The sequence below is a fragment of the Gekko japonicus genome, unplaced genomic scaffold (assembly GCF_001447785.1).
Source record: "Gekko japonicus isolate JY-2015 unplaced genomic scaffold, Gekko_japonicus_V1.1 scaffold3048, whole genome shotgun sequence".
NCBI classification, from domain to species: Eukaryota; Metazoa; Chordata; class Lepidosauria; order Squamata; family Gekkonidae; genus Gekko; species Gekko japonicus.
In genome coordinates, this window is record NW_015175455.1 from 95,904 (window position 1) to 109,328 (window position 13,425).

Consider the following 13,425-nt stretch of genomic DNA (forward strand, 5'->3'; position numbering starts at 1 on the left):
GAGTCTCCATGGCAGCCATGAGTTAAATATAATGTTTAGTTTGGCTGTGAGGGTACAGGAAGTAGGAAGCAGCTAGTACATACTTGGGACATATTCCATCCTCTGATTGGACCATTTACCAGAACAGGAGGGTTGATTCCAGCTTGCTGGCTGTTTTCTCCCACAATGCAGGTGACAGTGATGAACTATGGAGCATTAAGACATATTTCAGATTTCTTTAAAATACATTTAATGTTGCATCTGTTCTCTGGCTGCTTTCTGGTTCCTTGGTAACTCTGATTTGAACTTCAGAAAACAGAAGTTGAGCACTTCAGAGTGTCATTTAGCAGATGGATGTGTTAATCTTGGGTCCCTTGCTCTGTTGTCTGACATTCCAAAACTAAACCCTTTATCTTTTTGCTGAATTATTATTTCTAGTCTTCCCCAGAGGCCAGTTGATGCTTCATCAATAAAACTGCTTCTATGTAACTCAAAACTTTTTATTATTAAGAGTTTCTCAAAGTATTTCTTCATGAGAAATGCCCTTTTTTGTATCACTGCATTATTTATCAACAGTAACTTTAAATATCCTAAGCATTTTAATCAGTCCTGTTAACTTTTGACAGAAACAGAAAGGAAGGGAGCCAATTGGAATGAAGTTCCCTTGTTAATAAGCACCAAATGGAAACAATAGATACTTCTAGGATGTTAGCCCTTGCATGGGGAAGTTGGCTTTATTAATGATCAAATTACCAGAGAAAAGGCCTTGGATAATGTTACATTTAGGGATGGGCATGAACCAAATTATGAGTCTCAATTTGTCACAAATGGGATCCAGTTCATGATTTGCGAGCTCCGGTTCGTGCCCATTCCTATACGAACCTCCCAGGACCATCAGTATGGTTTTGGAGGTTCATGGGCTTTGTGGTTCGTGGTGCGAAACGGGTGGTGGTGGTGAGAGGGACTGTTGAAATGGCTTGCATCTATTTCAGCCATTTCAGCTATCCCTCTCGCTCCCTCTCCCCGCTTCCAAGTATTCACTTTAAATGGGTTTTGACAACGGGCACCATGTGGGAATGGAGGCCTGTGGTGCCTGACTCAAACCCCATTTCAAGGGAAAGTTCTTTTAAATGGGTTTTGGAAGATCTGCCCCCATTCTACTGGCCATGGGGAACCGCTGCTGGCAGAAGGGAGGGAGGGAAGCTCCACAAACCTGAACCGATTCACAAAGTGTGGGAGGTTTGCCCCAGATCGTGGTTCATGGAACCACACAAACCGTGCCAAACTCCCAGTTTGTGCCCATCCCTAGTCACAATAATTTGGGAAACTAAACTCTTCTCTTAACTTGGTTATCTCAGTTCTTTCAAACATACTGTGTAGAATTCCTTAGGGTATATAATACCTTTCCTTGGATGATATGAACTTGACATCAGGTTGTTTTGCTAGAATGGAGCTATGTGATACTTATCTAATTCCTTTAATATGCTGCCACATAACCATATGATTATGAGGCTTGGGGGTATGGCAAGTATGCTTTCTCCTAAATTCACCTCACCTTACCTTAATTTTATAGAAGATATCACAATGGTAATTTGCCCTGGAATAGCTAATCATAGTGAGAAGCAGTACATCCGAACTTTTGTCGACTACGCCCAGAAGAATGGCTATCGATGCGCGGTGCTAAATCACCTTGGGGCCCTGCCAAACATTGAGCTGACTTCCCCACGTATGTTCACTTACGGTAAGAATGTCTGGCTTTCCAGTTTGCTCTTTCTGTGTTAGTTTATTCACTGCAGCTGGGCAGAATCAGATTTGTACAAGAACCAGATAAAATTCTCTGAAGCGTCATTGTCCATTGTGGTAGAAATTAGTCCTCTCAACCACCAGGTAAGTGATTTGGAAGGGGAATTTTTCCCCCAGAAATCGTAAAAGTTCCTCTTTTTTAAAAAAGTGAAAAATATGGGAAGCATTACTGCTCTGTGGAAAGCAAAAGTGATAAAGACGCTGCCTTCACTGTCTCTGTACTGTGCAGATTATAAAGCTGTTGGGTCCCAATATTCTGACATACATGAGGGAGAGAGGTAGGCTGCAAAGAAGCGGAGGGATGCATGAGTGAGCCTTTTAAGATAGTAGCAGAGTAGGGGGATGCAAAAAAGGGCAGGGCATTGTGCTGGCAGGGCTGTAACATTTGAATTTTTAGCCTGTTGTCTTATTACTGGGATTATTTTGCTTGAATGGTGAGTAACGCATAGTTTATCAGGATGGCTGGGGCCCTTTTAGAGAGCAGGTGAGCTCAAAGCAGAGAGATCTCTTAAAAAAAGCATTTCAACTGGTGTCTGTTGACTCTTGCTACTTCACCTACTTTGCTGGTTGTTGTGATTATTTCTCAAATTCCTGGGCGGGACCTTCTGCATAGCTGCTCTTTAATAACCACAGTCCTTTTGCAGCCCTTGGGAGACAATTCTAGAGTGGTAATGAGCAACCCGAAATGTTACTGTTCAGCTCTGCACTGCCTCCTCCTTCCTGTGGGAGTTGCTTTCTTTGTGGCTCATCTATGTTCATAAACAAGGCTTGAAAAACATTCTCTTCCTGTATGTCAGAATATAACTATGCAGCTGCTGTATTCCTGAAGTGCTGAACTCCTGACATTTGATTCATGAGATGTGTCTCTTTATGGAAACATGGGCTTCTTCCAGGGGAGGCTAAGGCCTCTGCACCATTCTTGCTGAGGGGCACATTGTATGGAGAGTGATGCTCCCCTTTCAGGGATCCTGGCTAGGCGCTTGACCTGACCAGAGCCATCTTGTCCATTTTGTCTCAGGGAAGGGACCATCTTAATGAGGAAATGACTTAAATCACTGCATAAGTCTTGATGCAGAGTGGAAAAGGCAGATGGGGGAAAGGAGATGACAACTGGTAACATGGCTTCCTGTTGCTCCATTTCATGTGGACAGGAAGGAGAATAGAGATGAAAAGGGAAGATGCAGCTTGGATGTGCAGCCCCAAATAAAGTGTTAGGTGAATGGTGGGGTAGGAGTTAATGAAGGATTGACAACTGCAGCTAGAGCCCCAGTGTGCAGCCTGCCGGAAACTCATTTATTTGTTTTATTTACTGTATTTATTATAGTCCTCCTGCCTGACTGAGAGTCAAGGTGGATTACAGGGTGTAAACAGTGCAGTCAGATTGTATAAAACCACCAGTGAGTAATGCAATTGAACTAGAATTACAGAATTAGAGAGCAGTGCAAATAACAAACTTTATACGGTGGGTATACTATAAACACAGGAAGTGGATTACAAGTTAAAGTCAATGTAAAAGCAGGTGATACCTACAGTAATCATTGTAGTGGACTGCAATCCTATTTCATTCTAAAGGTACCTTCCGGGACTGTTTGATTTTCTACAATTCTAGACTCTCTTTAAAAATGCCCTCTTGAACATTATGGGTTTGTACACATTGCAAAATGATAGAAGTGTGTGAGCCTTCTTGACCTCAGTCGGGGCATTCTGTAAGTGGGAGCCACTACAGATAATGCTTGGATATAGGTAGCTGCTGATCTTACCAGTTTGCAGGGTAGCACCTTCAGAAGGCTTTTTTCAAATGAGTGAAGCTGTTGCAGCAGAACATAGTGGGAGAGATGGTCAGGGCTTGGCAATTGAAGTTTAGAGCCACAGTGTGCGAACCTGTAGCCCACTCATTGTGCTGGAAAGGTTTCCCAATATCCTCTTCCTTCTATAATGTGTGATAAATTCTGTGATCTCTACTGGACTGCCAGGGTAATTCTGAAGCTCATGCTGAAAACTCAGCATTTACCTTGGCTTTTTTTAGATACTAAGGCAATGTCTAGAGTTACTTTATAGGATGTATGGCAGACCTACATAGTTCTGTCTTGGGGACCAGGTATGGTGTGTTGCTTAACAGTAGCAGCATAAAGCTCTTCACTCAGCCACAGTGGACCCCTTGGGTCAGAATGATAGTTGCTTGTGTGTACCTACAGTAGAATCATCAGACTATAGTTGCAAAGCAGTTGCACTGGTGTGTAGTTAGCATGAATATAAGTCTTTAATCTAGTTCTCTGTATCTTTACAAATATTTTACTGAAAGGATTAGTCATGTGTGCAAACAGGAAAGAGATTCCATTCATATGTCATTCATATGTCTGGCAGTTCTTTGGAATAAAGTTTGGGTCCAGTGGCACTTTTAAGACCAACAAAGTTTTATTCAAGGTATGAGCTTTCGTCTGTGCACACACTTCCTCAGATACTTTAACCTGTTGTATGCTGCCTTGAGCCTGCCTGTGCAGGAAAGGCGGGTTATAAATTGAAAATAATAAATAAATAATGAATACAGTTCTTTGGGTTATGGAAATCTGGGACTCGCAGAGGGACCCTGAGTTTTGCACTGCATGGAGAAATGCATTTTTTTCCTTCAGAGGTTTGAACTGACAAAACCTTCACCTTAAGTTTTAAAAGTGTTTCTCTCTCTTGGCAGAGTGCAGGTAGGAGTGGGGGGAGTCAGTTGCTCACCAGTCTCACTCACCAAGCCTTTCGGAATGCAATGGGTAGGCCTGGCAATGAGATGGTCAAATTTCACACACACCCTTCCAGCTAGACAGGTAACATCTAGCAGGACATAGAGTTTTGGAGGATGAAAATCTTAGAGAAGTCTTTCCCTGGAGACTTCAGGGAAAGCTTCTTTGACCTGGCCTGACCTAGCCAGTGGGAGGAGAAAGAAAGATAATAAAACTCCTGGGTGCAAGGAAGAGGGTCTCTTTTGGGCTGACTCCATTGAAACAAGGGTCATGTATAGGACTGCAGGACTGAGCAGAGACTTCAAGGTAATGGAAACCCTTTAGAACAACTGTAAATTTTATGCTAAAGACTGTGTCTTAGGCTGACACCTGCTAGATCATGTACAGAGAGAGGGACAGAGGAATTGGGTTTTACACTTTTCTTTTGGATCCCTTGCTCAGTCTGTTGCCGTGCTCAAAGTATGTGTGTGGACGTTTTCTTTTTAATCAGTGCTCTATTAACTTCTAATGCTGGTAGCACACCAGGAAACGTTGCAGCCGGCTAGCTAAGTCAATTAGTTGATTGTTTGCTGCTCTCAGTTATCCAAGGCTGTCTAGATTAAATCCAACGGCCACCCAGAGTTATATCCAACACAGAGCAAAAAAGGTCCAAGAAAAATGTTTTGGGAGGCTAAGGCAAACTAAAACAGTAAAAATAGTAAATAAAAACATGGAGCTCAGCATCTAGCGTCTGCCTCGGCCGCCGACCGGAAGCCGATATTCAGAGAGGTGGCTGAATAAAGCCTAATGCTGGTAGCAGTTCTCTGTACCACTGTAGACATTCATCATTCTGGGCACGCTGTTTTAAAAGGAACACCAGGAAGAAGGGAAGGGGCAGTCAGCTGGCAAATGGCCACTCCTGTGGTGTACAAGGCAGTAAGCTGTCCTTATGGCAACCAGGCACTGGGTTTAGAACAGCAATGCAGGGAAGGAAGGCTGGGAGCCCTGGTCCTCTTAGTTTGCAATTCCTACAAAGCAGTTGTTGAACCAAGAGAGGGAGAAAAAAGCTCCTCTGGGTGTTGGGAAAACCAGGTGAGTGGCACGTGTTAGATAGAAACCTTAGATGGCTACTGATGCCCAGACACCTTGGAGGGCAAGGTGGAATAGGGCCTGCAGGTCATAGCAATTATTTATTTATTAAATTTCTACCCCGCCCTCCTGCCGAAGCAGCTCAGGGCGGCTTACAAACAATTTAAAACCAACAAACAGTTTAAAACCAGCAAATACAAAATAAAATACAATTCATACAGTTTCTATTTATTTATTAAATTAGTGTTTGTGTGTGGGGGGTTAGATTTCATTAATGAAATTGTCTCCCACTTCTGAGTTGGAAGCAGTATATGGACTATCTTTGTCTCCAGCTTTTTGGCTGTGGCCAGATGGCTGGCAATCAGAATGTGATATTTCAAAAGGTCTTGATGCAGTGTTAAAACTGAGGCAGTGCAGCAGGCAGCTGGACCATGCGTTCATATGGCAGTACAAATTATTCTTCTGAAGAGCATATGTGGCTGTTGCAGCTAATACTGTCTGCTGAACATGGCAGATGTGTTTATGCTCTTTTGGAATCTCACTGAAGCTCTGCTAAAATACCTATCTGTCTCTAACTGTAAAATTATCTTTTTAGCACTTCAAAAATCTTTCTCTCTCTCTCTGTCATACTTATGTCTGTCTGTCTATCTGTCTCTCTAAATGAGGTACTTCAGATGACTCATTGATGTAAAGGTTCCTTGGTCCTTTTCCTTGTTCCATAGGTTGCACATGGGAATTCGGAGCCATGGTAAACTACATCAAGAAAACCTATCCCCAGACCCAGCTGGTTGTGGTGGGCTTCAGCCTGGGTGGAAATATAGTCTGCAAATACCTAGGGGAGAACCAGGCGAACCAGGAGAGTGTGTTGTGCTGTGTCAGCGTGTGTCAAGGGTACAGTGCCCTGCGGTAAGCTAGCTTTCCAGATTCGGTGTCATAGTTTAGTGGCTGTACTTGAGGACAGCAGTTGCATTCTACATCCACATGCCTGCCACTGAACTGGTTGATCTGTGCTCCTTTGTGATAGTTCATCTTCATTTTTAAAAACAACAAATACATGTGCTAAGTTTTGTGGCATCTAAATTGCAGCTCTTCTGCACCATGTGTTGTCAGTTAAAATGGAAGGTAAAAAGTGTGTGTTACGTGCCAGTGAGCATGACATCCTCAATACTTGGCAGGGGTTAAGTAATGAAAAACAGCCTCTGGAAGTTGGTGTTTTGAGCAGAGGAGTGACGGGAGGGGAAAGGGTGGTGTTTGTTCCTTTCCCTCTGGTAGTTTTCGTGCCCCAAATCACCCCTTGAAGAATCTCAGGTGCATTTTAAGTAAGTGTACATCTGGAAGGCTGCAGGGGGGAGCAGCTGGAGGGGGAGGTTTTAGACTGGAAAAACACCACCAGGAAAATACTCACTTCCTTCTGCCACTCCTCTGTGCACAGCTGCAGCCACCTGAGCCTATTTTCCCTTCCTCTAAAAACATTGCAGAACTTTGTTGCAAGTAAATACATGGCATGGTATTACAAACCCTGATTCTACCATAATTTTGGGTAGTGGTTGGAAGCATTGGGTTCTACTGTAGGGAACTTGGATAATACTAAATTCTTCAAGTTATGGAAAGTGACCAAGGGGAAAAATCCCAACCTTTTTATATGCTCACTTAAATAATAGTCTCAGAGAATAATGACTCTTAAGACTTCAAGCCCTAAATACAGCACTTAATGCCTTTGAAAAGCAAATTTTTATGCCGTAGTCCAGAACTCATTTAGATTGGGTCGAAGTTAAAACCCAAGGTGGAGATTCCTTTTATCAGAAATAATGAAAGTCAGACCTATGTTGTCATGCCCTTATAAAAATGTATTTAATGCTAGAAACTTCTCTGTAATAAGACTGAGGCTGTGATCATTAGCATATTTCTTTAGAAATGCCATTGAAATTAGTCACTCTGCTTTAAGTAAAATATATCAGATACTAGTCAAAATTAAGGGGTTTTGAGTCTGAATGTAAATGCTAATTAGCAAATGTTAAGGTGTAATGCTAAGGAAATGACAACCTCCATATTAGTAGGCCACATCTTGATTCAGTTCTGTTCTTTAACTAGGCAACAAAGGCTGTTTTTGTGCTTACTTTGCACTTGCAGAAGCCTTGTGGCAGGATTAAGTAATTACCAAAAGCGAGAAGATTAGAGAATGGAACAGTACACATTTAACCTATTTTATCTTTCTTTCCCCCAATTTAAAAGCCATTCATGTTAAATTTTGTTCAGACTTGAGAAGGAAGGGATATGGTATATTTGTATTTCTTTTATAAAACCAATAAAAATCATACTAGATAAATACTATACCAGATTCAGAGAGCAGTGATGCACACAAAAAGGGATGTTCATTTTCTAGCGTCTGCAAATGCTAAGTGTGCAACAGTATTATAAATTCAAGGTCTAAATCGCTAATTTTTCAGTCATTTCAGTACAATTTTTAGTTAATCTGTTTTATGTTGACTGTTGTGATTCCTAATCCACTGTCAGTCTAGGACGTTATCTGGTGAGATGATTCAAAATGGAACACTTTGCTCAGAAATAACAACCTTTCCTAGGAAGTTCCATTTCGCAGGCTGTTGCTTGCCTTGTGCTCCATGGCCACTTTTTTTGTTTTTACTTTGTTCCTCCTGTTGGTTGAAACATTTTACAGCAATCCCCAGTAGAGATCTGCTGTGCATTTGAGAAAAGTGGATTTCAAACAGGTTGTCTTTATTTATTAAATTTATAACCCACCTTTCTGCCTCATCAGGGCCACTAAGCTTCTTAAGAGCCCATTATGTTTAATTTTTTCTGTGGTAGCACATGGTAGCTCCTTGGAAGAGAACCAACCACTAAAGTGAAATTGTCGTCTATGTATTTATCTTCTTACTTCATTTATACCCCACCTTTCTCCCTAGTGGGGACCAGTGTTCCCTCTAAGCTGAGTTACTGTGAGCTAGCTCACAGTTTTTTAGACTCCGGCTCACACATTTTTGTCTCAGCTCAGGAAGGATGGCTCCAGAGCAAACTGATTTATGCAACAGCCAAATTGCTCGCTCACAACTTTAATGCCAGTAGCTCACAAGGTAGAATTTTTGCTCACAAGACTCCACAGCTTAGAGGGACCATTGGTGGGGACCCAAGGTGGCTTACAGAATTCTCGCCTCCATTTTATCCTCACAACAACCCTGTGAGGTAGGTTAGGCTGAGCATGTGTGACTGGCCCAAGGTCATTCAGTGAGCTTCCGTGGCAGAGTGGGGATTTGAACCTTGTTCTTCCAGATTCTAGTCTAGCATTCTAAGGGGTCCCTGACGTGGGGCCTGCTGACTCCATTCCTGGCACCCGCCAAGTATTTTTAGAAAGAAGGTGGGGCCAGGTGGGACTTTTGCCCAGCAGAACTTCTGATTGGCCATTGAAACTCTAACTGGTTGTGCAGATTTTTTAAAAATTACTTTGACAGCAGTCAGCACCACAGCACAAGGACCTCCACAGCATGACTGAAGGAAAGCTGTGTGTATGCAAGGGAGTCTTTTAAAACAATATGTTCATGGTAAAAGGCATCCTATTAAGCAGAGCTTTTGCCTGAAATGTTGAAGACTTACTATTAGATTTATGCCCATCTGGATCTATTAGCTTTATGCGTAACATCACTTCTTGACATTTTGTGGTTGGTTCCACCTCCTATGGCAGCAATTTTGTTGATAGATTTGCTTCCTGCGGCAGCCATTTTGTGGCTGCACCTACTACCCCATCTCAGAATTCCCAAGGGGAATTCCCAGAGGGACCCCTTCACTACACCATGTAGGCTATATGGAGTGCTTTTGTTAACTTGACGGATAAAATCTGTTTAATCTGTTTTAATAATTAGGTTGGGACTTTTTTTTTTGTAGGGCACAAGAAACCTTCATGCAGTGGGATCAATGTAGGAGATTTTACAACTTCCTCATGGCAGACAACATGAAGAAAATCATCTTATCTCATAGGTATGAAAAAGTATGTCCTGTGGTACTCTAAATGAACTAGTGTTGGGTTTTCTCATCCTGTGTCATATGCTTACCCTTGTTATGTAGACTGGTTGATACAGCTTGCAATCTATTCATTATTCTAAAAGAACCTTTAAGAAGATTGCTGGTTCTTTAGCAGGAGTTGGAAAACTGAGTGAAATGAAGTACTGGTTGTTCACACAATTCCAAATTAGCAGCAGTCTGAAAATCTAGTCACAGAAGCTGCTATATGACTTCCTGCCCAAGGCAGTCCAGGAAAAAAAATCTTTGTGGCACTAATATACTCTGCTTCTGTGTAGAACCTGTTTAATTCACCCTGGTTAACCAAATATTTTGACAAAATATTTTGAGGACTATAATCTGCCTGTTTAAAAGAGCTCTTGGTTGTAGGCAAAAACTGTCTTTTGCAGGTTTAAATTACTGCCTGTTAATTGGCCAAAACATTTTGTTTCTGTAATGGGTCTTTTGTATTGTAGGGCAGACTCCTGATCTTCTTTGTGTGCACCCATGCCTTCTCACTCATTTTGTTCTACAAATGCCTTATGGAGAGCGGGATCATGCATACGGTACCCTGTCCACAGCTCTCTTAATTTTTATTCTGCGTTCTGTACCTCCTCTGCAGTCAAGGCTGTGGCTCAGTTATGTAATCCTCTCCAGGATTTGGTCTGTTTTACTGTGTCCCTGCTGAGTACCATGGGACTGAAATGATTGTTCCAAGTAATTTATCTGGGTAATCTGATGTTGTGATACCTCACTAATAGGTAAACTGACCAGACTGAGAAGGAACAACTGTGCCATGATTTTTGGCATGAGTTAGTGAACCTCCCATACTTGATATTTCAGACTACAAAAAAGGTCCTTTGAGAAGGTCTGCTGCTGTTGTAGTCAGAAATGTTTCCTCACCATATCTGGCCACCATATCTATGATACTGTGAATTATCCAACTATGTGGACTAGTATACCAACTTATATTATTGGATGGGGGCTAGGCCCAATTATTATCTTCATGGCCCTACTGGTGCCACACACAGTTATACTGATATACCATCTTGCCACCATGTAGTTTAAATTGGGTTTTAGATTTTTACTTGAATTGTATTAATTTTTATATGTTTTATTGCTATGTTTTACCCCGCCCTGACCCTGCTTCCAATTTCCAACTCCATTCTGGCACCCCAAAACTTCTCAGACTTGGTCAAGTTGTATCTACAACAGTTTCAGATGTTATTCAGCCAAAGTTAAGCACTATTAAGTCCCAGTGATTTATTTATTTATTTTATTTTTGGCCCACCTTTCTTATGGAGACTCAAGGCAGATTACATGATCAATGCACTCAGTAGGGGAATGCATGTAATAAGCAATGTAATAGGGCTAGGAATTGCAGAAATTTGAAATGGAGCTGTCATCTGAACAAAGCATCATGTGTAGGACTTGCTTGTTCTATTCTGTTCTGCTTTCTTCCAAGGAATAACATAGTTTCCTACCTTTTCCCACTATATCCTTACAGCAACCTTGTGAAGCTGTTAAACTAAGAGAGAATGGCAAGGGTATCCTGTGAACTTTTTGGATAAACAGGAATTTAGACCTGTGTCTCCTAAGTATATGTAATAACACTAGTTCAAGCATTTTTGATGTTGTCTTGGTTTGCACCCTTTTTTATTGCCACACATTTAAAAAGCCATGTCAGTAGCACATTTGTAGGATTACATTTCTGTCTTTCATGTTGGTTTCATTCAGGACAAGATCAGATTCACTATTCTCTTGGAAGTGAAATTGCCACCTTAAAATCTGTGCCCATATGAAGCAACCTTTGGATCAGCACTAAATCTAGCAGCTGCTCTTAATAGTTACCATAGCTGTGTGTATGTTACAGATGCAATTATTTCTGTGTATTTCAGACATTCCTTGTTCGCTGACAGCCCTAAGAGACCCCAAGCTTTAGGGGATACAGACCTGAACAGACTTCACACCGCAACATCCCTCATGCAGATAGATGACAATATCATGAGGTATAGCAGGAAGCTCTTTTGCTATAATTTGAGTCTATATATCATTATACATCAAGGAAATGTGATACTTCAGTTCCTGCCAGACCAACCTTGTTTCCTTCTTTGATGGAGTGATGAGTTTATGGGATCGTGGGCACGCCATCAACGTTGTTTACCAGGATTCCAGTAAAGCTATTGACAGGGTTCTTCATGATGTGATGGGTTAACTGAAGGACTGAGGACTGGTATCTAGGGTAGTTACATGGATAGGGAACTGATTGGAGAAGGATGGCTGTGATTACTAAGAGTCAGCATGGGTTTCTCAAGAACAAGTCATGTCAGACTAACCTCTCTTTTTTTGAGAAAGTTAGTACCTTGCTGGATCAGGGGAATGCTGTAGACATGGTTTATCTTGATTTCAGTAAGGCTTTTGATAAGGTTCCACATAATATTCTTGTTGATGTTGGTAAAATGTGGTTTGGATCCTATTACTGTTAGGTGGATCTATAATTGGTTGACAGATTGCACCCAAAGAGTGCTTATGAATGGCTCCTCATCCTCTTGGAGAGGAGTGGTGCCTCAGGGATCTGTCCTGGGACCTGTTTTGTTCCAACATCTTTGTAAATGTTTCGGATGAAGGAATAGAGGGAATGCTTATTAAATGTGCAGGTTTGTGGAGGAGGTATTTGTGAATTTCCTGCACTGTGCAGGGGGTTGGACTAGATGACCCTGGAGGTCCCTTCCAACTCTATGATTCTATGAACTGCACCCAAAGAGTAGTAGTCAATGGTGTTTCATCTGATTGAAGGATGGTGTCCAGTGGGATGCCACAGGGCTCAGTTCTGGACCTGGTACTTTTTGAATATTATGAATGATCTGGATGAGGGGGTTGAGGGAATACTCATTACATTTGCAGATGACACCAAATTGGGAGGAGTAGCAAACACATCAGAAGATGGCGATCTGAACACACTGGAAAAGTGGGTGGATGCAGCTAAGATGCAGTTCAACAAGGATATGTGCACAGTTTGACATCTGGGTAACAAAAATCAGAAACATGTATATTGGATGGGGGACACACTTCTGGGAAGCAATGTGTGTGAACAAGATCTTTGAGTACATGTGGACTGTAAATTAAATATGTTTTACACTGGATAGTAATGCTATTGGTGAATGTACTGGATTTTTGTTAGTGCAGGACTTCCATGCCTTTTCTTTGTTCACTAACAATGCAATCTTAAGCAGAGTTTGCCTCCTCCTAAGCCCTTTGACTTCAGTGGATTTAGAAGGATGTAACTCTGTTTAGGATTGCACTGTAAGTAGCTGATCTTCTTCGTGGTCTCTGTGCTTCACACCAATGGGATCTAGTGCGCCTGCGCTGGATCTGCCGGTGCCTAGCAAGCTCTCTTAAAAGGATTTTCGTGCCTGGCCCTACTGGGCATGCCCAGGAGCCCCAGTGAGCATGCTCAGAAGGGCAGGCACGGACATCCCGCCAGTTCTTTCCTTACCGCCGCGCTGAGCAGACCTTTCTTCGAGAGGTCTGGCCGGATCGCTGTTTTTGGTCACTTTTTAGTGATCAGCTCTCGTTTTTTGCCTCAATTTTTCTTCAGTTTTCTTTCTTTTCTTGTCTTCCAAAAAAAAACAGAGAGTTTTTGTTTTTTGTCGTCTGAGGTAAAATTACCTCAGGCCTTCCACAGCGTCAACCCCTGCTAAGAAGGCCAAGAAGTCCAACCCTGCAGTGGCGACGCAGAAGGTGGCCAAGGCTGCGAAGCCTGCTAAGAAGGACTCTGTGCCAGCAGCTCCAGCCCTTCCGCCACCATCGATTCCGACTGGTTCGACACCGATTG

At 42.1% G+C, this 13,425-nt stretch overlaps 1 protein-coding gene across 1 annotated transcript in view; it reads left to right on the forward strand.

The window, feature by feature from the left end:
• ABHD2 (abhydrolase domain containing 2) overlaps positions 1–13,425 on the forward strand; it is a 58,059-nt gene that overhangs the window by 31,876 nt on the left and 12,758 nt on the right. The window contains exons 5-8 of the mRNA XM_015425900.1: positions 1,553–1,720; positions 6,302–6,485; positions 9,477–9,569; positions 11,489–11,599. Of these exons, the coding sequence (XP_015281386.1) occupies positions 1,553–1,720; positions 6,302–6,485; positions 9,477–9,569; positions 11,489–11,599 (556 nt within the window). The remainder of the gene's footprint in view (positions 1–1,552; positions 1,721–6,301; positions 6,486–9,476; positions 9,570–11,488; positions 11,600–13,425) is intronic.